The sequence below is a fragment of the Mobula birostris genome, chromosome 4 (assembly GCF_030028105.1).
Source record: "Mobula birostris isolate sMobBir1 chromosome 4, sMobBir1.hap1, whole genome shotgun sequence".
NCBI classification, from domain to species: Eukaryota; Metazoa; Chordata; class Chondrichthyes; order Myliobatiformes; family Myliobatidae; genus Mobula; species Mobula birostris.
In genome coordinates this window covers 73666999-73694823 of record NC_092373.1, presented here as the reverse complement: position 1 = coordinate 73694823, position 27825 = coordinate 73666999, and the positions used below count along the sequence as shown (strand labels likewise).

General features: G+C 41.1%; 1 protein-coding gene across 12 annotated transcripts in view; it reads left to right on the top strand.

Annotated features, from left to right (window-relative positions):
• The window catches only part of LOC140196415 (beta-galactoside alpha-2,6-sialyltransferase 1-like), a 127465-nt gene that overhangs the window by 72160 nt on the left and 27480 nt on the right, over nucleotides 1-27825 (top strand). For 4 of the 12 annotated variants that reach the window (XM_072255572.1, XM_072255571.1, XM_072255570.1 and 1 more), the window contains exons 2-4: nucleotides 4323-4388; nucleotides 20048-20161; nucleotides 24083-24959. In XM_072255572.1, the coding sequence (XP_072111673.1) occupies nucleotides 24134-24959 (826 nt within the window). In that variant the 5' untranslated portion in view covers nucleotides 4323-4388; nucleotides 20048-20161; nucleotides 24083-24133. Of the gene's footprint in view, nucleotides 1-3129; nucleotides 3427-3482; nucleotides 3578-4322; nucleotides 4389-5259; nucleotides 5357-9225; nucleotides 9321-12244; nucleotides 12502-20047; nucleotides 20162-21706; nucleotides 21875-24082; nucleotides 24960-27825 lie in introns of those variants that run through there. The other 8 variants (XM_072255573.1, XM_072255568.1, XM_072255569.1 and 5 more) reach the window with 8 other exon arrangements.

Below are 27825 nucleotides of genomic sequence, written 5' to 3'. Positions count from 1 at the left end.
CCAAAGATAAACTATCTCGTTATTACTCTTATATTAATCCAATATGTGACAGATGTCATTCCGAGATAGCTTCTTTAACCCACATGTTTTGGTCATGTCCCTTGTTGGAGAAATATTGGAAAAATATTTTTGATATTATTTCAACGGTCCTAAACATAGACTTACAACCTCATCCAATTACTGCTATCTTTGGACTACCAATTATAGACTTAAATAATTTAACCTCTTCATCACGAAGGATGATTGCATTTCTTACTTTAATGGCTAGAAGGTCCATTTTGTTGAATTGGAAAGAGATTAACCCTCCTAAGATATTTCATTGGTTTTCACAAACTATGTTGTGTTTGAATTTGGAGAAAATTAGAAGTGCAGTTTATGACCCTTCCATTAAGTTTGAAAAAACTTGGAGGCCATTCATTCAGCATTTTCATTTGATGTAATTTGATCATTTCCAAACCTGTTTTACCTCTCTGTACTGTTGTTGGAGAGGAATGGAGTCGTCGACGCTGAGGTTTTCTTCTTTTCCATTTTTAAGTTGTTAGTTTTGCCCAAGTCTTTTAGTTTAGTTGATTAATTCTGTTTTTCTTTGGGGATGGGGTTTGTTTTTTTTTTTGGTTTTGTTTTTTTTTCCTGTTTCATTTTTTTTTTCAGTTTTTTTTTGATTTGTATTATCCGTTGTCAGTTCCACATGATTGAGAGCTTTGTTAACTTACACTATTTGATTTTATTACTTTTCCTAAATGTAACAATATTTCTCCTACTATTTGTATTATTACTATGTTTTGTTTCTATACTTCGAAATTAATAAAAAGATTGAAAAAGAAAGAAAGAAGCATCTATAGAAAGAGGTACAGGCGACTTTTCGGGCCGAGAACCTTCGTCAGGACTAAATCTGCAGATTTCCTCGTGTTAATGATCCTTCCTGCCTGAGGCAATTTTGCATGTGTACAATCCCTCTTATTATCATGGAATAATATCTTCTTGCGTGGCAATTTTTCTTTTATCTTCCAGAAATCTATATATACACCACTACAAATTTATGGTTAAAGCACTTCTTGTTTATTTCTATTCAAAACCCTGGCTCCTTTTATTACAATTGTAGGTGGAGCACATGTACAATATGGTTGGTGCTTCAATTAAAATTGTTCAAAAATACTTAAGAAGCTTGTATTGCTCTGGGAGAAGGGGTGGTGAAATTTAGATCTCTAGATCAATTATTGTATACTGTTCTTGGCATAATTCTGTTCTGCATAGAGGAATGGCAATGAAGATAAAAGTCAGGATGCCCATGTCATGCTACAGCTGTCAATCTTTCTCTGCAGCAAAAGCAATCTGGTCACCAATGAATCTAGGTGCTTCTTTGAAATTCTATAACTGAAGTGGTTGTGTCGCTGGCAATAACAAACAATGTACATTTGCTGGGACAGGTACGATACGTACCATAACCCTACAATACATGTATATGAAGGAACAATATTGCCTGCCATATCTTGAGTATTTTTAATTGCCATTTGCCAGGGATGCACAATGGTCCACCTACATTACCGATGAGCCAACGACATTGACCTTGAGTAAAATACTTCTCACAAGAGGGCCTCCCTTTCCTCTTAGTACTCCATAATCATCCATCTTTGAGCAATGAGCAAGTCCTTAAGTATAGCACTGAAGTATCAGCACAGGTAACGTGCACAAGTCACCGATGTAGGGCTAAAATTATATCTGTCTGAATCAAAGGTGATAGTCTTACCCTGAGTCAGGGTTGCCACTTTAACATTGGAAGTAAAGTTGTAAGTACACAGCTACATTCACTTTATCTTTGCCTTTCAAAGTTGTCGTGACTTCTTTAGTAAGATTTAATGTCTGAGTATAATCGTGATCTAACTTCCCTTTAATATTACTGGGTCCTTCCTACTGATTCACCATTGAGAAACGCAGGACTAGATGCCACAACCACAGAACAACATGCCACAATCAATAGATATCACAGAACTGAATGATAGGGACATCATGTGCACTTAATGTCATTCAAGAACTTGTACTTCGAAATACTCAAAGGGGGAATAGAATGGAGAGCTTAAGTCACTAGAAACTGGAAGTTCAGAGTCACTCTTATAGACTGTGTGCAGGTGCTTGGTTAAGCTCCAAAGTGCTTTTGGTTTTTCTTGTGTAAACGAGACTACATTGTGAATACTACACTAGATTGAAGGATCTAGTTGGAGTGCTAGTGAATAGCTGTTTCATCTGGAAAGACTGTTGACTCTTAACTGTCGTCTGAAATGCCTGAGTATTACCCTACTGCTATGTTACAGCAGTTGCTGAAGAAGGTGGTTCAACATCGCTGACTGATAATTAGGAATGGACAATAAAAGCTGACTAAGCCAGTGATGCCTACATCGGAAAATGTGAAAATAAAGAATTGGAGTATCTGATACTTCTGTCATACAACATGATTGAACATTGGTGTCCCTCAATCTTATACTCCTTTGCCCTGTGTATACCTGTTGTCTTCAATGCTTTGACAAGAAACTGAGCTAGTGTTAAAATTTGTTAGCAAATTTTCTTTGTTCAGCCTGCAAATTCTGAGAACATTGTCCTCCTTGTGCTGAAATTCAGCTTCTCCTGTGCAAGAATCTGGGAAGAGAAGAGGATTTTTATTTTGTTTGGAGCATGTGTTACTCATTTTCCATACGACCACGTGAATTACAAGATGAGAACGTCAGTGCCACCCATCCCATATCCATTGGTTCCTTAATAGCAAAGAAAGGTTATGGGGATGGGGACCAGAGCCATATTTCAAGTCAAGTCGCCTTTATTGTCATTTTAACCATAACTGCTGGTACAGTACACAGTAAAAATGAAACAACATTCCTCCAGGACCATAGTGCTACATGAAACAGCACAAAACTACACTAGACTACCTAATTTGCTGCACCACTTCCTTTAACACTTTCTATCACAGTCTGGTAATAATATGGGCAACACACACAAAACACTGGTAGAACGCAGTGTGCCACAGGAAGAGGTACGTCGACATTTTGGGCGGAGACCCTTCGTCAGCTTCCACCAGCATTTTGTGTATGTTGCTTGAATTTCCAGCATCTGCAGATTTCCTTGTGTCTTGTAATAATACTTATGAGCAAGATTAACAAGTTTGCTGAGTGGGTTAAAATGCACTTGCAACTCAGTGCATTTTGACAGATTTGGCATATTTTTCAGATGAAGTTTGTTAGTAGGCAATGCAGATGAGAAGCACAGAACTCACAGATAGGATCAGGTGAATGCAGTACCAACCACATGAGAGATCCTGTAATAGGTGGTAATGATGGGAAATCATGTCATTTCTGGATACAGTACAAGTAACTGCTTGAGTTCTCGAGGCATCAAGCGCTCATCACCCAGATTGCAGTAATATGCAAATATATAAAGGTCAGTTTCAACATCCATAAAAATAAACATCATTAGTAAAGCAGGCAACATTGATGCAGAAACAATAAGAGAGCTGAACCTGTAACAGGTAACCTGGACTTTTGAATTTTTCTGAATGGTTTTATAAAGATAATGAGCAGACTATTAGCAGGTGAGTTGCTATTCTAGATACCGCCAATGAAATATATTTAATGCCTACGTTTTTCTTTTGTTTACCGAGTGTTTGTCTCTGTGTGAGGCGGTGGACAGACTGGATTTTGTGAGCCCTACACTGAATCAGTGTAACAGTCGTTTGCTCATAATGGTTATAAAAGAGGTACAGAAAGTTTCTTGTTGTCCAGGACCTGTACCCTGATTCCTGTCAATTTTAGGAAAGTGTGGGAAAGAGGTGTGGGTTGGAAATGAAATTAAATTTATTTTCCACTTGCGACACCACTGCTCATAACATGGAACAAGTTAGTACTGATCAATGAAGTTATTTCAAGAGCTCATTTCGGAATGATCAATATGATCAATAGGAAGGAACGCTCCTAGACTAATACTTAAATCCTGCCTCTTTTCAATCATAGAGTATATATTTTTTAAAGCTTGTGTTTAATATTTAGCAATAAGAAATCATCAGGATGTACTTTCTGTTTGAATCCAAATTTAATATTCTTCGATAACTTTTTTTTTGCTAGCCATCCACCTAAACTTTTGTAAGGAATAGTTAAACGAGAAACACAGTTTTTTTTAAACGACCTCCCGCTCCCAAGACCACCCCCTTTTGTTGCTCTTTTCTGATGTGCCGCTCTGGAGACGAGTGTGAACCGGTTTTAGCGCGGTCTCGTGAGGTTTACTTGTTTTTAAGTTTAATACAGTGTATAGTAATTCTGCATTTGTTTTGTCGCTTGCAGAATGATAGTGAGTATTCAATACTTTACAAACAACCTTCAGAAATCCATGGGGAAACAGTTTCTCAAGTAAGTCTTCCACGTTTTCCACCATTTTCTTGTTCAATTGCCAGAATATTCTAATTTAGATTGTGAACAGTTCGTGTCGAAACTTGCCTCTTTCAAGAATTAGACACGTTTTATATTTTAAAATAAAAGAACGTTTGATTTAAATTGCAGCAGTGTATTTGGGATATCTATTCAGCAGTTAGCACTGATACTACTTTTTAACTTAAAAGTCCTTGTCTTTATTGTCTTTCTGTCCGTTTTCTAAATCCGTTTTAAGTCTTTTCGCTTCGGCGTTGTCTCGCATTGATATTGTACATTATTTAATTGCCACTCGTGAAAATAGTTGAGAATTGTATAATTTGATTGGATGATTTTACCCCTACCCTCTTTTAAGTTAGTATTTCCATCTACAGAAAATGACGTTGCAAATTTGTTTTTATATAAGAAAAGCAAGAAAAAAAACTAAACATGAAGAAATACAATTCATTGGAATGGGTAAAGAAAACCCCTCAGAGCGGAGAGCAACACCCTGCCACTCTTCTATTCCTTACTCTGGCCTTTTGCCTCTTTTCACCTGCCTACCACCTCCCGCTGGATCTCCTTCTCCTTCCCTCTCTCCTATGGTCTACTCAGCTCTCGTGAGTTTCTTTCCTCTCCAGCCCTTTATTGTGGCGTCTTCCTCCTTCTATTCCAGTCTTGAAGAAGGAGCTTGACCTCAAATGTTGACTGTTTGTTCATTTCCATCGATGCTGTCTGATTTGCTGAGTTCCTCCAGTATTTTCTGTCTGTTGTAATAGATTTCTAGCATCTGAAGACTTCTTGCGTTTATAGAAAGTTAAAGCTTTTTTTTCCGGTTGACCTTCACTGTTTGCCCCTTGGCTGTGAGTTAATAATCAATTTACAGACTCCATTACTGGTTCATCAAAACGTTCACCTTAATCCCATCAACATGCTGAAAGAAGTAACCAACAGTGGATTTACTCTTGACAGTAAGCATAAACCTAAATGTAAAAATCTGTTCTGTTATTCTGCATATTGAATGTAACTTATCTTGCTTTTAATTTGATTTACACTTTTATTTCCAAATATTAACAGGGGCTAGAAAAGTTGCTGTTATTAAACCTCCAATGCACTTAGAGCTGGGAACATTCTTGCAAAACCTAGCAATAAGTAGGCTCGAATATTTTCAGGAAGTTTTCCTGTTGTGTCTGAAAGCCTGTCATCACTGATTAAAGTGTATTTTACCACCTCAAAAAAGTGAAGGGAGGGAGTACATTGTAGTTGGCACTAAGATTGCTAATGTTGTATTCCAGCAGAAAGAGACATAGCTTGATTGGCCATGGCATCATTGTATTTGAAAACAGAAACGATGCTCTGAATCCCCTGGAGGTGAAGCAGCACTGCTGGATGGCTGATGTTGATCTTTCAGGGCAATCTGAAATACTAACATTTTATCTATCGATGTTGCCTAATCTGGAAATTAACAAGACCCCACAATAGAATAGAAGATTGTGAGACAGAAGCCACACTGCCTCACAACTCTACCCCTCTTCCTCACTTACTTAGTTAAAACTTTTGCTTCTCAGTCTCCTTCTTCACCCCTTCCTCTCGCTCTCTTATACAGATTATCTCCCCTTTTAAACCTCAATCCTGAAGAAGGTACTTGAACCGAAATGTCGATCATCTTCATGCTGCTACCGATGCTGTATTTGATATACTGAATTCCTCCAGCAGTTTGTTTTTGGTTGCAGAAAATTCTGGAAGCACCATGGGATAGATGGCCAAGCTATTCTTCAAAATTGAAAGTTGAATGCAGTAACATTAAATAAGAGATTTGAGGAAAGAAAAAATACAGGATTTTCTAGTTATCTCTGCCTAAAATATCACCGTTAAACTTTAATACAACAGTGCCATTAAGGGAAAAAAATACATTAAAAAAAATTTTTAATCTAATTATATTCTTACTACTGTAATATTCAAGGCAACTTCCTGAGTTTTCTCTGTGTATTTGTACACGGCAATGGGATACATAGACAGTAACTCAGTATTTGCCTATTTACTGCCTACTTTGCAAACTTTTGCAAAGTACCCTTTTTTATTGTATTTGTAGCAATGACAAACTTGTGAGCTGTGCATTTTGCATTTTGGGGGTCTGAGGTCTGCTGAGTTTTTAACCACAACTGGTTTTAGTGTGTCATGTGATCAGGTGCTGATGATACTCGCTGTTGTTATAACTTGGCAAATATGTAACCTCGGTCGACCAAAACTCTACATTATTCAGAAAAACACAAACAACAGGAATTCTGCAGATGCTGGAAATTCAAGCAACACACATCAAAGTTGCTGGTGTAATGCAGCAGGCCAAGCAGCATCCGTAGGAAGAGGTGCAGTCGACGTTTCAGGCCGAGACCCTTCGTCAGGACTAACTGAAGGAAGAGTGAGTAAGGGATTTGAAAGTTGGAGGGGGAGGGGGAGATCCAAAATGATAGGAGAAGACAGGAGGGGGAGGGATAGAGCCAAAAGCTGGACTGGTGATTGGCAAAGGGGATATGAGAGGATCATGGGACAGGAGGTCCGGGGAGAAAGACAAGGTGGGGGGGGGGAACCCAGAGGATGGGCAAGGGGTATATTCCGAGGGACAGAGGGAGAAAAAGGAGAGTGAGAGAAAGAATGTGTGCATAAAGATAAGTAACAGATGGGGTACGAGGGGGAGGTGGGGCATTAGCGGAAGTTAGAGAAGTCGATGTTCATGCCATCAGGTTGGAGGCTACCCAGACGGAATATAAGGTGTTGTTCCTCCAACCTGAATGTGGCTTCATCTTTACAGTAGAGGAGGCCGTGGATAGACATGTCAGAATGGGAATGGGATGTGGAATTAAAATGTGTGGCCACTGGGAGATCCTGCTTTCTCTGGCGGACAGAGCGTAGATGTTCAGCAAAGCGGTCTCCCAGTCTGCGTCGGGTCTCGCCAATATATAAAAGGCCACATCGGGAGCACCGGACGCAGTATATCACCCCAGTTGACTCACAGGTGAAGTGTTGCCTCACCTGGAAGGACTGTTTGGGGCCCTGAATGGTGGTAAGGGAGGAAGTGTAAGGGCATGTGTAGCACTTGTTCCGCTTACACGGATAAGTGCCAGGAGGGAGATCAGTGGGGAGGGATGGGGGGGACGAATGGACAAGGGAGTTGTGTAGGGAGTGATCCCTGCAGAATGCAGAGGGGGGGGGGAAGATGTGCTTAGTGGTGGGATCCCGTTGGAGGTGGCGGAAGTTACGGAGAATAATATGTTGGACCGGGAGGCTGGTGGGGTGGTAGGTGAGGACCAGGGGAACCCTATTCCTAGTGGGGTGGCGGGAGGATGGAGTGAGAGCAGATGTACGTGAAATGGGGGAGATGCGTTTAAGAGCAGAGTTGATAGTGGAGGAAGGGAAGCCCCTTTCTTTAAAAAAGGAAGACATCTGCATGCATGCAGAACTCGTTGACTTTATTAACTTTGCCTCCAACTTTCACCCTGTCCTCAAGTTTACCTGGTCCATTTCCGACACCTCCTTCCCCTTTCGAGGTCTTTCTGTCTCTGTCTCTGGAGACAGCTTATCCACTGATGTCTACTATAAGCCTACTGACTCTCACAGCTATCTAGACTATTCCTCTTCTCACCTTGTCTCTTGCAAAAACGCCATCCCCTTCTCACAATTCCTCCGTCTCCGCCGCATCTGCTCTCAGGATGAGGCTTTTCATTCTAGGACAAGGGAGATGTCTTCCTTTTTTAAAGAAAGGGGCTTCCCTTCCTCCACTATCAACTCTGCTCTTAAACGCATCTCCCCCATTTCACGTACATCTGCTCTCACTCCATCCTCCCGCCACCCCACTAGGAATAGGGTTCCCCTGGTCCTCACCTACCACCCCACCAGCCTCCGGGTCCAACATATTATTCTCCGTAACTTCCGCCACCTCCAATGGGATCCCACCACTAAGCACATCTTTCCCTCCCCCCACTCCCTGCATTCCGCAGGGATCGCTCCCTACACAACTCCCTTATCCATTTGTCCCCCCCATCCCTCCCCACTGATCTCCCTCCTGGCACTTATCCTTGTAGGCGGAACAAGTGCTACACATGCCCTTACACTTCCTCCCTTACCACCATTCAGGGCCCCAAAAAGTCCTTCCAGGTGAGGCAACACTTCACCTGTGAGTCGACTGGGGTGATATACTGCGTCCGGTGCTCCCGATGTGGCCTTTTATATATTGGCGAGACCCGACGCAGACTGGGAGACCGCTTTGCTGAACACCTACGCTCTGTCCGCCAGAGAAAGCAGGATCTCCCAGTGGCCACACATTTTAATTCCACATCCCATTCCCATTCTGACATGTCTATCCACGGCCTCTTCTACTGTAAAGATGAAGCCACACTCAGGTTGGAGGAACAACACCTTATATTCCGTCTGGGTAGCCTCCAACCTGATGGCATGAACATCGACTTCTCTAACTTCCGCTAATGCCCCACCTCCCCTTTGTACCCCATCTGTTACTTATCTTTATGCACACATTCTTTCTCTCTCTCTCCTTTTTCTCCCTCTGTCCCTCTGACTATACCCCTTGCCCATCCTCTGGGTTCCCCCCCCCTCCCCCTTTTCCTTCTCCCTGGGCCTCCTGTCCCATGATCCTCTCGTATCCCCTTTTGCCTATCACCTGTCCAGCTCTTGGCTCCATCCCTCCCCCTCCTGTCTTCTCCTATCATTTTGGATCTCCCCCTCCCCCTCCAACTTTCAAATCCCTTACTCACTCTTCCTTCAGTTAGTCCTGACGAAGGGTCTCGGCCTGAAATGTCGACTGCACCTCTTCCTAGAGATGCTGCCTGGCCTGCTGCGTTCACCAGCAACTTTGATGTGTGTTGGTCTACATTATTCAGTGCCATTTGCATCAGAATGGCAATCTGATTGGAGAGTTCACAAGTAAGATCTGTCAATCAATCTATGCACAGTCCCTTTGTGCTCAGTACTGGAAGATTCCAAAGTTGAAAATTTTTTAAAAATCTGCAGATGCTGTAAATTTTATATGAAACTGGAAATGCTCAGCAGGTCAGGGAATATTTTTGGAAAGAGATATGGTTAACATTTCAAGTCTGGGGCCCTTCATCAAAATTAAGTTTCCAAACAGCAGTCTTTTGCTGTGTCCCCAAATTCACAATTTGATGACTGCAAGCCTTCTTTGGAATATGATTTCATGTTTCAAGTTTGTAGCATTGAAGCATTTTCAATAGTGTTGGGTTGGGTGGAAATTTTGTGGTGTCGCTATTACTATTTTAAAAAAAAGAAAGTTGGGCCATAAATGAAACCTGCTAAATTGAGTGTCGTCTTGGTTTATTGGTCTCTGGCGGGAGAGAATATATTGTTGGCAATGTTTAATTAGATCTTTGAACCATCCAAGGCTGACTGGAAAGTATTGTGAACTTTTCCAAACTGAGCCAAGGATGACTTAGGCACATAAATGGTTATTTTCATGATCACCTAGATAGCACTAAACTTGTCCGTCCTGTGACCGGGAGGAGTCAGTGTACCATGTTTATATGGAATGTGAGAGGTTGCAGCTGCTATTTAAATTTCTGAAGGGCTGCTCCTCGGATTTGGTGCCACTTCAATCCCGCGCTCCTGATATTTAGGCACCCCATATATCCAGTACGGAAGGGGGTGGGAGAGGATCTACTGGTGGGCTTGCTCCTGGGCCTGGTCAGGATGGCCATTCATGGTTCCAGGTGGTGAATAGTCGAGGGCTCTGCCAGGGCTGACTGTCTCCTAGGGAATTGACTGTTTTATAGATAGTAGTAATCATATATCAAAAAAATGCACCACACCCTTCCTGGTCTGAAGGAGTACTATAGATGTAATTTGCAGCAAATTTGGTGAGTACAGATATTGCAAATGCTGTTTAGTTAGAGAATTGGTTCTGGACACCTTCCTGGCATATATTGCTGCAGAGAGCCCTTCTCCCACTCAAAGAGATAAATGTGATTCCTCCTCGGTATATGCTAAAATAAAATGGAAATTTGACAGACAGAATGGAGTCAGCTTGTAATGTGGTAATGGTCTGCTTTTCCCCTATGCCTCTATTTTGAATGCATCTCATTAAGATTAGATATTAGCGAAGAATGTTTTCCCCTTACACACCTGCTGTCTCTATTTTTGAGTTCTGTGTATCTAGGCTGAAGGTTTCAAGAGATAAAAGAGGTCTTGAATGGTATAAAAGAGGCAATTTCTTTGTATAACACTCATAAAAATGCTGGAGGAACTCAGCAGGCCAGGCAGCATCTATGGAAAAGAGTAAACAGTCAACGTTTCAGGCGCCCTGGTGAAGGGTCTTGGCTCGAAACATCAACTGTTTACTCTTTACCATCGATGCTGCCTGGCCTGCTGAGTGTGTTGCATGGATTTCCAGATTCTGCAGATTTTCTGGTGTTTATGTAATTTCTTTGTGGAAATGGAAATCTTCTTAGGCTGGGTCAGGTCTAGTGTAAAGAGTTAAGAGATTTGGATGGGGTTGTCGAGAGAGAGGGGAGAGAAAGCTGCATGAGAGATTGTTGGATCTGTGGTTCCCCTGATTTGCATTATGGAAATCAGCTCCTTAAGTGGATGATAGGTATTATTTTGTTTTCTGTGCTCGGTAATCATTTTCTTTCTTTCTGTACTGTGTGCTTTATATAACTCTAATAAAGAGGTTTATTGTGGCCTTCAACATGTGCATAGTACCTCCATTGTTTGTGAATACCTCGTCCTGCTGAATTAGAAGAGAACATGGAATGAATTCTAAAATATTTTCGTTACACATGGCTCTCATCTACATTTATAGTCAAGTTTATTTATATAGCACATTTAGGTAATCATTTATCAGTACGTGTTCATGTTGAGTATGAGAATGAATTGCATTGAGTGTTTTATGGTAAAACAAACATATTTAATTAATCACTCCTTCTGTGTAAGGGAGAGGCCCTGTTCAGCTCGTGTGTATTGGTGGGAATGCTGTGTCCTTTCTCTAAATGTGTACAAGCTTGGATGTTTTGTACACCCTTAAAGGTAAGGTACAGCATTTCCACCAATATTTACTAAGATTTTGAGTTACTGCTTTTTCAGCAAACGAAGATGAGAAGGTGTCACATTCCGGTCTGGTGTCAGATGCTTAAATTATCTTTATTTGGATTGGCATTGGTTATAATAGTATAAACCATTTTCAATTACCATGTTTTAGTGGAGACCTCTGGTCATGTTATCTCATATTCTGCATGATCGGAACTAACTTATTTGATGATGTAGAAAAAAAAACTTTTGTTTTGAACTGTTTTTTTAAATAATATATGTAAGTAAACCCTTCTGGCTACATCTGTAAGTCATTTTGCAAGTCTCAGTTAATATGCGGGGTGTAATCAATAATAGTTTACTTCTCTATCAGTTATTAACATGCTGTGCTGCCAACCATGTTCACTTAAGTTCTGCAGAGGTCATTGCTAGATTAGCTTGGTGGATTTTGGGCTTTGGTGTGGAGAGGGAATGTTGTTTGACTAAAAGGTGTCACTGTGTTCAGAACATGAGGAATTGCAAAAAATGGAAGCTCTGTCTGGCTGAGATTAAATTCCAGAGTGCAGAACAATGTTATAAATCAAGATGGGGCACACTTAGATGCAGAGACCACTTTGTCTCTGGGTGTAACAGTTCATCCATGTCCTGTACGTTTTTGCTATGATTGGAAAAATGCTGCTGGCTATTAAATATACTTTGTACAGCAATTCCACCTTGCTAATGAGCTGTTGGACTGCAGAGGAGCTCTGCAGCATGGGCTTACTGCGCACCCCGCTGCCTGCTTCAGACCTCCGTGAGCACCGCCGTAGGAAGCGTGGGCAAGAAAGCAGAAAGCACACTGGAATCTGGGAATGACTTGGGTCGAAGCCTTTCAAGCCGGTTCTCCCCTCGTTCTTACTGGCAAGGGTCCATTCACTTGAAAATAAGCCAGACTATCTGCGCCTGAGACTGAAGCGGCAAGGGAAAAACATCTGCGCACTCATTCTCATGGGATCACGGCTTCATGAATCCATCCCAGACGTGGCATCCAGCACGTCTTGGGCTGACAGGAATGTAGCGATCTCAGGCAAGACCCAGAGTGGCAGTATCTGTATTTACATAAATAAGAACTGGTGTATGAATGCTTTAGCAGTGGCATCCCATGATGATGTGTTCATTGTTCAGACAGTTTTATGCACCAAAGGAGTTAACTATTGTGTTGGTAGCTGTGTATATATATCTCCCCCCCCCCCCGCCCTGCCCCACCCAATGCTGACAAAGCACTGTGTGAGCTCTTCAGTGCCGCCATTGACTTTCAAACTAAACACCCCCATGTTGTCTTTATTATCACAGATGACAGTCCTGCTTAAAGTCCACCAGCATGTTGCTTTTGCTACCAGAGGTGAAAATACTCTCGACCTGGATTACTCTAACATACCTGGTGCCTATCATTTATCTGTAATGTTAATTCCGGCATACAAATCAGTGATCAAACAGGTCAAATCAATTCTAAAGGTGGTGAAAACTTGCCCAGAGCTTTGACAATACAAACTTGAGAACATTCACCCCCTCTGTGAATGCATAGAGAGAATTAAGTGCACCAAGTTCCTAGGAATCCTCATCATGGATGACCTCATCTGGTCCCTTAATATCACCTCCCTGAACAAGAAGGCACAGCAGTGCCTCTACTTCCCCAGAAGATTGAGGCAAGCAAGGCTCCCACACCCCCATCTTAACTATATTTTACTGGACAACCATTGAGGATGTCCATCTGGTATGGGAGCAGCTGAGATTCGAACCGTAAATCTCTACAAAGGACTGTAAGGACAGCTGAGAGGATCATAGGGGTTTCACTACCATCAATCATGGGCATTTATCGGGTGTGCTGTGTATGCAGGACCCTTAGTATTACGTATTAAGGTTCCCACCCATCCATCAGCACCCTCTTTGACTTTCTACCATCAGGCAGGAGACTTCGATGCATAAAGACAAGAATGGGCAGAATGAGAAACGGTTTCTTCCCCCCGGCCCTTAGGCTTCTGAACTCCTGGCTGCGTCGCATTCAAAGTGTCACTGGTTAATATGTTCTGTACCATCCAATATTTAAGATTAATGCACTTTAGTTTGTTATTTATGTGTGAGTCATCTGTAGATTTTATCCTTGCCTTCATAAGCTATCATGTGTTATGTGTACCACTGTGCTTTACGCTCTGGTTCGAAGAAACGTCTCCTTTCTATATACATTATATGGTACATACATGCCAATAAACTTGATAAAATTCCAGTAAGTTCATCAGTGTAAAAACACACATAATGTTTATCATTATGCAAATATAAATGGAATGGAGTTCAGTAAATTTGATCTTTGGTATCAGTTTATAATGGTTTGAGGATAAATGATGGATACTTGATACGGTTGTTAAGAAGGCAGAGGATATGCTGGCCTTCATCAGTCCGGGATTGAGTGCAAGAGCCACGAGCTAATATTGCAGCTCTATAAAGCTTTGGTTAGACCTCACTTAGAATATTGTGTTCATTTCTGATCATCTCATAAGAAGGATATCAAAGTTTTAGAGAGGATGGAGAGGAGATTTACCTGAATGCTACGAGGATTATTGTTTTATGAAGACAGGGTGAGTGAGCTAGGGCTTTTTTTTTAGGATGAGAGGAAACCTCGCCGAGGTGTATAACATAAGAGGCAGAGATAGAGTGGGCAGCCAACACTTTTTTCCCAGGGTGGAAATGGCCGATACAAGCGGGCCTTATTTTAAGGTGACTGAAGAAAAGTATGGGGGATATATCAGAGGTAAGATTTTACAGAGTGGCAGTTGTGTGAAAAGCCCTGCCAATGATGGTGGTAAAAGCAGATACATTAGGCGCACTTAACAGATGCTTAGGTACATGAATGAAAAAAAAAATGAAGGACTACGTAAGAGGAAAGGGTTAGATTGATCTTGGAGTGGGTTAATGGGTCAGCACAGCATCATGGGCCAGAGGCCTTGTACTGTGCTGTAGTATTCTGTGTTTTCTTTAATGTCATGATTTTCACACATCTTAATCCTGTAAGCGAGGCATGCAGATTTAGAAATGTATGTCCTGCTATAAATAAACAAGGAGTGCATATCATAAGAAAGAGATTGTAGATCATCAGGACCATTAAAACTGCTCCATCGTGCACTGCTATCATGGATAATCATTTCAAAGATTTATCTCTGTAACACTTCATTCCTCTAATGATCTGAATGAGCACTACAAATGAGCCTTCATAGCGCCCTGGGGTAGAGAAAGCCAAATGTTCACCATCATCCCTGGCTCTGAATGGCCCATATGTTATCCTGAAATGTTGTTCCCTGACTCAGGACTCCTCAGTGAAGAGAAACAACCCTACATCTGGTCTCTCGAATCTTTTAGTATGTTTTTTTTTGATGGGACCTGCTTGAAATGTCAGAGAACATGGTTCAAGTCTGTTAAATTGCTGTTCAAACAGCAAACCCAGTCTCTCTGAAACCAGTCTACTGAATTCGTGTTTCCACACTTGCTATGGGAAGGCCATTCTTTCTTAGGTGACATAACCAAAACCACACCCAGTAGTGGAAGTGCTAATTCACGCAAGGTATCACATAATTGAGATAAAACTTCCTTAGTCCTGGATTTAGTTCCTCTCATTTAAAAAAAAACTTGCATACCATTTGACCTTGAATGACATGTATGACATAACATAGAAACATAGAAAATAGGTGCAGGAGTAGGCCATTCGGCCCTTCGAGCCTGCACCTATTCAGTATAATCATGGCTGATCATCCAACTCAGAATCCTGTACCAGCCTTCCCCCCCATACCCCCTGATCCCTTTAGTCACAAGGGCCATATCTAACTCTCACTTAAATATAGCCAATGAACTGGCCTCAACTGTTTCCTGTGGCAGAGAATTCTACAGATTCACCACTCTCTGTGTGAAGAAGTTTTTCCTAATCTCAGTCCTAAAAGGCTTCCCCTTTATCCTCAAACTGTGACCCCTCATTCTGGACTTCCCCAACATCGGGAACAATCTTCCTGCATCTAGCCTGTCCAATCCCTTTAGGATTTTATATGTTTCAATAAGATCCCCCCCCCCCCCAATCTTCTAAATTCCAACGAGTATAAGCTTAGTCGATCCAGTCTTTCATCATATGAAAGTCCTGCCATCCCAGGAATCAATCTGGTGAACCTTCTTTGTACTCCCTCTATGGCAAGGATGTCTTTCCTCAGATTAGGAGACCAAAACTGCACACAATACTCCAGGTGTGGTCTCACCAAGGCCTTGTACAACTGCAGTAGTATGTCCCTGCTCCTGTACTCGAATCCTGTTGCTATGAATGCCAGCATACCATTCGCTTTTTTCACCACCTGCTGTACCTGCATGCCCACTTTCAATGACTGGTGTACGATGACACCCTGGTCTCGTTGCACCTCCCCTTTTCCTGATCGGCCACCATTCAGATAATAATCTGTTTTCCTGTTTTTGCCACCAAAGTGGATAACCTCACATTTATCCACATTAAATTGCATCTGCCATGAATTTGCCCACTCACCCAACCTATCCAAGACACCCTGCATCCTCTTAGTATCCTCCTCATAGCCAACACTGCCACCCAGCTTCGTGTCATCTGCAAGCTTGGAGATGCTGCATTTAATTCCCTCATCAAGATTAATATATATTGTAAACAACTGGGGTCCCAGCACTGAACCTTGCGGTACCCCACTAGTCACCGCCTGCCATTCTGAAAAGGTCCCGTTTATTCCCACTCTTTGCTTCCTGTCTGCCAACCAATTCTCTATGCGCATTAATACCTTACCCCTAATACCGTGTGCTTTAAGTTTGCACACTAATCTCCTGTGTGGGACCTTGTCAAAAACCTTTTGAAAATCCAAATATACCACATCCACTGGTTCTCCCCTATCCACTCTACTAGTTACATCCTCAGAAAATTCTATTGAGATTCGTCAGACATGATTTTCCTTTCACAAATCCATGCTGACTTTGTCCGATGGTTTCATCGCTTTCCAAATGTGCTGTTATCACATCTTTGATAACTGACTCTAGCATTTTCCCCACCACCGATGTCAGGCTAACCGGTCTATAATTCCCTGGTTTCTCTCTCCCTCCTTTTTTAAAAAGTGGGGTTACATTAGCCACCCTCCAATCCTCAGGAACGAGTCCAGAATCTAAAGAGTTTTGAAAAATTATCACCAATGCATCATAACATAACATGGTTACTTTTAAATGTCAACACCATGCAGTTTCTTGCTGTTTAACAAATACTTTGCTTTTCTGTTAAGAGCTAACAATTTTGAAATTGTAGCATATTGCAGTCTAAATCATGTCAATGACTGTAAAAGCTTTTATAGATATGTAAAAAGGAAAAGACTGGTAAAGACAAATGTAGGTCCCCTACAGACAGAAACAGGTGAATTAATTATGGGGAGCAAGGACATGGCAGACCAATTGAATAATTACTTTGGTTCTGTCTTCACTAAGGAGGACATAAATAATTTTCCAGAAATAGTAGGGGACAGAGGGTCCAGTGAGATGGAGGAACTGAGCGAAATACATGTTAGTAGGGAAGTGGTGTTAGGTAAATTGAAAGGATTGAAGGCAGATAAATCCCCAGGGCCAGATGGTCTGCATCCTAGAGTGCTTAAGGAAGTAGACCAAGAAATAGTGGATGCATTAGTGATAATTTTTCAAAACTCATTAGATTCTGGACTAGTTCCTGAGGATTGGAGAGTGGCTAATGTAACCCCACTTTTTAAAAAAAGGACGGAGAGAGAAACCGGGGAATTATAGACCGGTTAGCCTAACGTCAGTGGTGGGGAAACTGCTGGAGTCAGTTATCAAAGATGTGATAACAGCATATTTGGAAAGCGGTGAAATCGTCGGACAAAGTCAGCATGGATTTGTGAAAGGAAAATCATGTCTGACGAATCTCATATAATTTTTTGAGGATGTAACTAGTAGAGTGGATAGGGGAGAACCAGTAGATGTGGTATATTTGGATTTTCAAAAGGCTTTTGACAAGGTCCCACACAGGAGATTAGTGTGCAAACTTAAAGCACACGGTATTGGGGGTAAGTTATTGATGTGGATGGAGAATTGGTTAGCAGACAGGAAGCAAAGAGTGGGAATAAACGAGACCTTTTCAGAATGGCAGGCGGTGACTAGTGGGGTACCGCAAGGCTCAGTGCTGGGACCCCGGTTGTTTACAATATATATTAATGACTTGGATGAGGGAATTAAATGCAGCATCTCCAAGTTTGTGGATGACACGAAGCTGGGTGGCAGTGTTAGCTGTGAAGAGGATGCTAAGAGGATGCAGAGTGACTTGGATAGGTTGGGTGATTGGGCAAATTCATGGCAGATGCAATTTAATGTGGATAAATGTGAAGTTATCCACTTTGGTGGCAAAAATAGGAAAACAGATTATTATCTGAATGGTGGCCGATTAGGAAAAGGGGAGGTGCAACGAGACCTGGGTGTCATTATACACCAGTCATTGAAAGTGGGCATGCAGGTACAGCAGGCGGTGAAAAAGGGGAATGGTATGCTGGCATTTATAGCGAGAGGATTCGAGTACAGGAGCAGGGAGGTACTACTGCAGTTGTACAAGGCCTTGGTGAGACCACACCTGGAGTATTGTGTGCAGTTTTGGTCCCCTAATCTGAGGAAAGACATCCTTGCCATAGAGGGAGTACAAAGAAGGTTCACCAGATTGATTCCTGGGATGGCAGGACTTTCATATGAAGAAAGACTGGATGAACTGGGCTTGTACTTGTTGGAATTTAGAAGATTGAGGGGGGATCTGATTGAAACGTATAAAATCCTAAAGGGATTGGACAGGCTAGATGCAGGAAGATTGTTCCCGATGTTGGGGAAGTCCAGAACAAGGGGTCACAGTTTGAGGATAAAGGGGAAGCCTTTTAGGACTGAGATTAGGAAAAACTTCTTCACACAGAGAGTGGTGAATCTGTGGAATTCTCTGCCACAGGAAACAGTTGAGGCCAGTTCATTGGCTATATTTAAGAGGGAGTTAGATACGGCCCTTGTGGCTACGGGGATCGGGGGTATGGAGGGAAGGCTGGGGCGGGGTTCTGACTTGGATGATCAGCCATGATCATAATAAATGGCGGTGCAGGCTCGAAGGGCCGAATGGCCTACTCCTGCACCTATTTTTCTATGAAATGCTTTCACTGATTGAAATAACGCCCTAATAGTATTTTAACACACTGGGTCTGGCAATAACTGAACAAAACGGTTGAAAACAATTCTTCCTACAAAATTGGTACTCCTGTCCAAATGATGCAGAAATAGGCCTGCCTTCTTCATTTATGGCTTATTTTTGTTTCAAGTCCACATGTCATCTTCAGGCTTGAGATGCACTTATCAGTTTTTTGTGTGTGACTACAAAACATGCTATCAACAATAGTGGGTTGGGCATGATAGTTTTCATGTATTTGAAGTAATAAACTTTTAAAATTGTAGAAACTACCCCCCTGTAATGCAGCTGTTTTTAGTGAATGTGATTTGAAGAAAATTTAAAGCTTGTAGACTTGGGTTCAATTCCCGCTGTTCCCTATAAGGAGTTAGTACATTCTATCTGTGACCTCATGAGTTTTCTATAAGTGCTCCAGTTTCCTTCCACAGTACAAAGGTGTACCAGTTTGTAGGCTAATTGGTCAGTGTAAATTGTCCTGTGATTAGACTAGGGTTAAATTGGGGATTGTGAGTGGCGTGGCTTGAGGGACTGGAAAGGCCTATTCCACTTTCTAGCTTGCTTAATTAATAAATAAATAAATAAAAAATTTTTATGAGCATTTCTAGCACTGAGTTAAATTCAGCCCACTCTTTAGGGCAGTGCATTTCCAGTACAATTTCATTTTCTAATTCCACTGCTTATTGTAGTATAACTGATAAATGTGCTTACCGGTTCAACATCTGTAGTTAGCTAAGTTGAACCAGTTTCAATTATCATTGTACATATCAGCAATTATCACTTTGTACATTTTGTTCCTTTATGTTTGGCTTTTTAAAAGTTTCCAGTCAATTGACCATGTATGGCATTCTGTTAAAAGCATTGCAACTTCAAATGGTTCGATTTAATATCAAGTACTGTATAGTGTCCAGCCTGATATTCTTGCCCTTCATAGTGATGTCCATAAACAAGAAACCCCAAAGAATGAATAAACCCCAAAGCCTCTCCCTCACCCTACCATTCACAAGTAGCAGCAGAAGCATTGAGCCTTGCCCTCCCCCTTGTGCTGCTTATTCCATTGACCCTTTGATTCAGTGGTTGTGGTGGAAAGGCTACTGAGAGAGTCAAAAGATAATTGCAAATGAAGTTACTGTGTAGAAGAATGCATGAATGTTCAGACTTTATCATGATCAGTGTTACGTTCTTGTTAACTTTAGCTAACATCGGGATTTTGAATTCCTCCAGTAAAGTTCAAAAGAGCAAAGCAACTGTTAACCTCATAAATATTGAGTTTACTAACTAAGTATTTAAATGCATATCAAAATTACTTGGTGGGAATGTATGTGTTTCCATATGTATCAGTCTTTTGTCTTTCTAAAGGATTGAGTTTTCTTTATTCTTTCAGGTTTTGGCTTTGGAGTCCTTAAGGCTCTGATGATGTTGAAGATGATTTCTAATCTCATCCGAATTCAGCAACCCCAGGCGTGTTCTAGAAATGCCATGTGATCTCAGTTTGCATGTAAGTGATTTTCTATGGTCATATATGCCACTGATCTCAGCACCGTGCTTTAAAAAAACATATTCCTTCAGTTATGGGTTTAGTCAATACACGGTAAAGTCATGGAGAAATGGAAGAACTAGGATTTAATCCTCAATCAGACCTGGTCTCAAGTTCTGTAGCAGATTTCCTACAAATGAATTCCATAGCCCTGGATCATTGTAATGACTGAGGGATGAACACTGACCAGGACACCAGGGAAAACCTCTAAAATATGAATAGTGCCATTAGATTCGGTAAAATCTTTGAAATGACGATTTGGAGCTTGTGTTTTGTGTTTTATCCAACAGATACCTGTAAAGTTATATCACCAGCTAAATGAAATCAACTAGGTTAGTAACGGGCACTCATTAGTACTCATTAGTACATGGTTAAGGAATTAAGCTCCAAATGGCATTGCTGGCATAATCAGCAAAGTAATCTGAAGACTCTTGCGTACTTCAAAACAAAACTTTTATTGTGTGCATACCGTTGCTGTCACAAAGCATGATTTCGTGTGATAATTGTAATTGATCAGCTGTCCTGGTAAAACTTGTTCGCCAAACAGCTGCTTAGAGCTCTGGTGAGCATTTTAGATATGTACAAAGGAGTTGGCATTAGTCGGAAAAAGTTATGCACCATTCCAATAATAGCTGATTGAAGCATATTTTGTTGGGTTCTTTCACCAGTACGGTATTTATGATATTTGGTATGGATAGTTATGAAGTCTCCAAAGGATGTTGATTCTGTTAATTAAATATTTTCATTTATGCAAATAGTATCTAAAGGGTTTAAAACCTGTCCTTTATTGAGTATCCTTAGAGAAGAAAAATAACAAATGTCAAGTTCCCTCAATAAAATACCTATAAGATATCACCATTTCAGGTTCTGAACCCCTTTGATCAGTCAAATGAATTGGGAAACTTAACAACCTGTCATGAATTGTGATTTGGTATAAAAGAATTATTTTGAAACTGAATCATTGTGGTTTGGAACACGTTTCTGCAATATTGATTGTGTGGATAGTCAGAAGCTTTTTCCCAGGGCTGAAATGGTTAACACGAGAGGGTACAGTTTTAAGGTGCTTGGAAGTAGGTACAGAGGAGATGTCAGGGATAAGTTTTTTACGCAGAGAGAGGTGAGTGCATGGAATAGGCTGCCGGTGACGGTGGTGGAGGTGGATACAATAGGGTCTTTCTTTTAAGAGACTCTTGGATAGGTACATGGAGCTTAGAAAAAAGAGGGCTATAGGTAACCCTAGGTAATTTCTAACGTACATGTTCTGCACAGCATTGTGGGCTGAAGGGCTTGTATTGTGCTGTAGGTTTTCTATGTTTCTGTTGAGCTAGTTGGCGAAATGATTTTCTTTCAGGATTTCCTGTTAAGCTTATTGCACAACGTACTTTTATATGCAAGTCACTAAGGTGGGACCTGGTTGTGTTTGATGGGTGTTAATATGCATAAGATGGGTTCAGTAGCCTTATCATATTGATTACACCGGACATGTGGCTAATTCTATTCAAATAGGATTGACAGCTGCTCATCCTCTGCACACCAACTTCAGCTGACGGACACTTTTCTACCAATATCACTTGATAACTGGAATCCTACTGATAGGCAGTGTAGGTCAGAACTGGTCAAGTTACTTCCTTGGACTTGTTCCTCACTAATTGAATTGGAAAAAAGCTTGATCAGGTAAGCATTAAATTCTCTTATAGATTCTTTTCCCAGTTAATTAAATTAGCATCATAGGAATGTATGGTCAACTTCAGCAAACAGGTAACTGTCCAGAGAGCTTTCTGCCAGTAAATCACAAGGTCAAAATAGCCCCATTGAGATTTGTATGATGATTAGTCTCATTGCATTGTCTGTCATACAACACCTTACATTTAGAATTCTCAATGCTGTTCAAATTGTATCATGGTATCCTTCCTTTCTCTGAAACCTCCACCCTTACAGTCTTAATTCTACATATTTTTTTAGAACATTCTATCATGATATTTTTAGGTGTGTAGAATGCAAGTTTGAAGTCTTCCCAAAACAAATTACAGCTACCAAGTTCAGAAGATGAGTTGCTTCATTGTCACTAGAAAAATAAAACAGCGCACTCTTGAGTTACATACTGTATACAAACAGCAGTTAGAGGCCTCTAAATTCACAACAGAAGATTTCAACAGGTCTCTCAGGTGACTCAGTGCAGACTGATTATGTTCTTCCCCAGTTATTTACTGACTTAATAACAGTTTTTATTTTTCTCTGGAGAATTTATGTAGTTCATGAGTACCTTGGTTGTCGCTGTGCTCATGCAGCTGAGGATTCACTCCTGGTGAACTGCTGAGCTAATGGGCTGGGTGGGGAGTGGTCTCTGGATTGCATGGCTTTCTGCCTAACTGGTTTTACCTCATTGGAGATTAAATGGATTTGATCAAAGGATGTGAGGATAATTATCTACAGGTTGACTAGTCGTAGGCTAAGGGTGAAAAGTGAAATATTTGAGGATAACCTGAGGGGGAACTAAGAGTGGAGAGAGTACAATGAGCTGCCAGTGGAAGTGGCAGACAAGGGTTTGATTTCAATATTCAGGCAAAACTTGGATAAATACATGGAGGGGGAGGGTATAGTGGACTTTGTTCCAAGTGCTGGTTGATGGGACTAGGCAAAGTAACAGTTCAGCCTAAGGGCCTGTAGTGCTCTGTAACCTTGTACATCAGGGGTCCCCAACCTTTTTTGCACCGCGGACCGGTTTAATATTGACGATATTCTTGCGGACCGGCTGACCGGTGGGGGCGGGGTGGGTGTGGTTGTTCAAGTTCGACAGTGCGTGACGGAATGAGGAAAGGTGCAGCTGACTCATCGTTTCATATCGTTTCCTTGCAGCCCGGCAGCACATGCCTGTGGCTTGGTGATTGGAGACCAGTAGTCTTGTGGTTCAACTGTGTTTTCTTACATGAAACTAGCAATGTCATGATGCTTTAAGAGTATAAGGATCAGCATTAGAAATTGGCCATTCAACATCTCATGTTGTTGCACCTTTCAATAAAATCATGACGGACCTTTTACCTTGGCACCACTTTACTACTATAATCCCATAACCTTCGATTAAGGCACTGTTATATTGCAGACACAAGGGATTGCAGATGCTGGAGGAAATGGACAGAAACATTTCAGTTGAGGTCCTTCATCTGGACTGACACTGTCACTGTTCTATTGTATATAAGATCTCCCTCCTGGTATGCATCTCATTACCAATCCTTCTGAGGACTGTGTTAATTTAAGGACTTTTGCTCTTCTCACCGTGCTACGTAGCAAAGTCGTGGGAGACTATGAAACACCAGTTTAGTTCTTTATTGCTGTAAAGAATACTATTATTATTGCACACTTCCTTGCAGGCAGGTCTTAAAACCTTTTTGATGAGCCCGGATTTGGCTGCCTTGCTCTCAAAAGTAACTAAGGAAGAGAAGTCCAAGTTGCTGTCATTAATATAAACTTGCATGTTATGCAATCAAGTGGACATATTATCCTCTGATACACAGCCATTTGTCTCCCACCTGCTTGAAAACTGAAAAGACATTTCTTCTTTCTTTTGTGAAACAAATTATTAGAGAAAAGTTTATTACAGAAACCCATTTTATGGTTTTAAATATTTCTGTCACCTGCACACACATCTAGAGCGAGCCTTCATGGTTCAAAGGGGATATTACATATTGAACTGAGCTGATGCAACAAATAGTCATCTAAGCTGGTGTACCAACTTCTCTAGTCTGTCTTACTTTGAAGTCGATGTAATCTTTTTCACTTATTATAGAATGTGAGTTTCATGCCAGCTGCAAATTTCAAAATACCAAGGTATGCTAAAAGTGACAACTAAAATGATCAAGTATACAATTGTTCTTCTATTTGCAGGTTTCCTGAAATATTCAGCATTTGATAGTTTGAACATAGCTGTGAATAGATATGGCTCTTCGTACACTTGGAAAGTCTGTGAAGAAGGTCTGTGTCTTTGCTTGTGTCATAATTCCCTGCATCTACACTTTATTCCAGAAAGTGTTGTTTTGGAAAGAAGATCTGTTGCTTAAAAATAGATTGGATGGTGAGACCTTGGGAGTGCAATTTAATATGAATCACGACAACATGCTGGAGGTACTGAATCAAGGTGACATGCAGGAGGCATTGAATGGTGAGAAGAATACAAGTAATGACAATGCCAAACAAGGTTCTTTTTTGACTCATTTTGAGAAAGCACAGTCAAATTCTAAAGTTCATTTTGCTGACAACAGATCCGGTAAGGCAGAATTTCCTTCGAAAGAGAGTTCTGCTTTGAAGAATCGTTTGCCTGCATCTGCAACCACCATGGACTTAACCAGGAGGACACAACAAGTAAAGATGCAATTAGTTACTCCTATCAAAACTGCAAAAACAACCAAAATAAACCCACTTTTTAAAGGTGAGTGGGTTATTTGGAATGAAGACAGCTCTTCAAGCAGTCTCAATCGCCGTCTACAAACTGTCAAAAACAATTATGTTGCTATGAATAAGTATGCTGTGAATTTCACTGGAACAAGAAGATCAAGGAAGCTGAGCAGCAAAGAATTGTTGTGTGAACTGAAACAGAGAGTAGAAGTGGCTACCATTAAATTTGGAGACGGGCCCTTCACAGCAACCAAGTGGCAGGAATATTTACCGACTAAGAATCTTTTCCAGGAACTTGGGCACTTCCGGACATGTGCTGTTGTGGCATCAGCTGGATCAATCCTTAAGTCAGGGTTGGGAGGGGAAATAGGTGAGTTTTACACAAAATAATGTTGACTGTGAGGATTCAAGGCTAATGCTTGTAAAGCTTTCTATTTCAATAGAAAAACTGGAGAGAAAAAAGGCCCTCAACTAAGATTCTGCATCCTATTCTGCTGAGGTATTGGTAAGTCCATATTTCAGGAGATAACATTTGTGCAGGGTTATCAAAATAGTCATTCTAATTGAGCTATTCATCAGATAAGGAAACTACTACAGGTCTCCAAATTGTTCTTGGGTCAGTAAGAGTACAGAACAATTTGATTTATCGATGAAGCAGAACTCCATAGGTCAAACCAGTCTCATCAAACTTGTTGCTTCACCGCACAGATACCTGCTTGTTTCATAGTTGCCATTGGTGCTTATGGAATTGTAACTCATGGTGTTAAACTGTCAATGTTTTCAGACAGTTCCTTGTATACCCAAGTTCCACCCTGAAAGCAAAGAAATGTGCTGATGATTTTAAAAACGCAAACACGAGGAATTCTGCAGATGCTGGAAATTCAAGCAACACACATCAAAGTTGCTGGTGAACGCAGCAGGCCAGGCTGCATCTCTAGGAAGAGGTACAGTCGACGTTTCAGGCTGAGACCCTTCGTCAGGACTAACTGAAGAAAGAGCTAGTAAAAGATTTAAAAGTGTGAGGGGGAGGGGAGATCCAAAATGATAGGAGAAGACAGGAGGGGGAGGGATGGAGCCAAGAGCTGGACAGGTGATTGGCAAAAGGGATATGAGAGGATCATGGGACAGGAGGCCCAGGGAGAAGGAAAAGGGGGGGGGGGGGGAACCCAGAGGATGAGCAAAGGGTATAGTCAGAGGGACAGAGGGAGAAAAAGGAGAGAGAGAGAAACAATGTGTGTATATAAATATCGGATAGGGTACGAGGGGGAGGTGGGGCCTAGCGGAAGTTAGAGAAGTCGATGTTCATGCCATCAGGTTGGAGGCTACCCAGACGGAATATAAGGTGTTGTTCCTCCAACCTGAGTGTGGCTTCATCTTGACAGTAGAGGAGGCCGTGGATAGACATGTCAGAATGGGAATGGGATGTGGAATTAAAATGTGTGGCCACTGGGAAATCCTGCTTTCTCTGGCGGACAGAGCGTAGGTTTTAATTTTAATTCCACATTTTAATTCCACATCCCATTCCCATTCTGACATGTATATCCACGGCCTCCTCTACTGTAAAGATGAAGCCACACTCAGGTTGGAGGAGTAACACCTTATATTCCGTCTGGGTAGCCTCCAACCTGATGGCATGAACATAGACTTCTCTAACTTCCGCTAATGCCCCACCTCCCCTTTGTACCCCATCCGTTATTTATTTATATACACACATTCTTTTTCTCTCTCTCTCTCTCCTTTTTCTCCCTCTGTCCCTCTGACTATACCCTTTGCTCATCCTCTGGGTCCCCCCCCCCCCGTTTCCTTCTCCCTGGGCCTCCTGTCCCATGATCCTCTCATATCCCTTTTGCCAATCACCTGTCCAGCTCTTGGCTCTATCCCTCCCCCTCCTGTCTTCTCCTGACATTTTGGATCTCCCCCTCCCCCTCCCACTTTCAAATCTCTTACTAGCTCTTTCTTCAGTTAGTCCTGACGAAGGGTCTCGGCCTGAAACGTCAACTGTACCTCTTCCTAGAGATGCTGCCTGGCCTGCTGCGTTCACCAGCAAATTTGTGTGTTGCTGATGATTTCATTGTTTCTAAAGCTCACTGTAATATTTACTTGTACAGTCCAAGCAGGAAAATACAAGGTTTTATACCTTGTAGTTGTGTGATAGGAAAATAAGGGTAAAGTAAAAGGCATATGAGAGAATAGATTGTGTGGTAATAAGTGGAGAGTGGGATTGCTGATAGCTGAAATTGCTCTGCGACCCAGCATAGACTCAATGGATTGAGATGCATCTATGGCATAAGAAAATATAAAAAATGTCAATTTTAAATAATGCATTTGTGCATTAAGGCTGTATAAATCATGATGATTCATAAAATCAAAAGCTGAAACTGATCTCTGACATGATTTAATCTGAATGCCTTATTTCCCCTCAATATGTCTGATGTGTGCTTTTGTCTGAGCCTGCAGGGATAAGATATAACTTTTCCATTGTTTGCATCACAGGAAAAGTTTGACTACTGGAAAACACACACAAGTGTCAAATAAACCAAACTCACCAAGAACTTAGTAGGGAATCTTTATCCTCTGAAACAATTCAATATATTCAAATAATATATGGAAGTTTCTTGGATCAGTTAATTGTCAGCAGGGTCAGGTAACTATCAACCATTTCAATCAACCCATATATTTGAAGTTCTCCAGTTTCATGATTGAAATGAACAGTCTTGATCACATGACACCGACAGCTTGGATGCCCAGAGAAATATTTTTCAGAAGTGATTAAAGAAGGGAGTCTTTCTCTTGTTAGCATGCATTTGCCAAGTAAAGCAATCAACAAAGGTATAAATTTACAAAGTGAATAAAAACATGAGTTTTATTATACTGACCTTGTATAATCTCTCTCTTTATACAAAAAATACTAAATTATTAACACTGAAGTAAAACTCCTGTATGTATTTCTATCCATTTCTTTGGCAATGTAAACTGCATTGATTTTGTCTCACTAGTAAATCTATGTAAAATAAGCTAAGATAATAAGTTATTGGACAACTAAAGGAAAACAGCCATTATAGGCAGTGATTTACTCACTGCCCACCTACAATTTGTGCTCCGTTAAGATTTTTCGTTTGATCTTCATCAGCAAAACTATATCAAGCTTTGCATGAAATTTAGCTTTGATTTTGTCAAAGCAAATATTTTGGAAATTTGTGAATCTTTTGCTAATTTGCTTGTTTAGATTCTTTTCT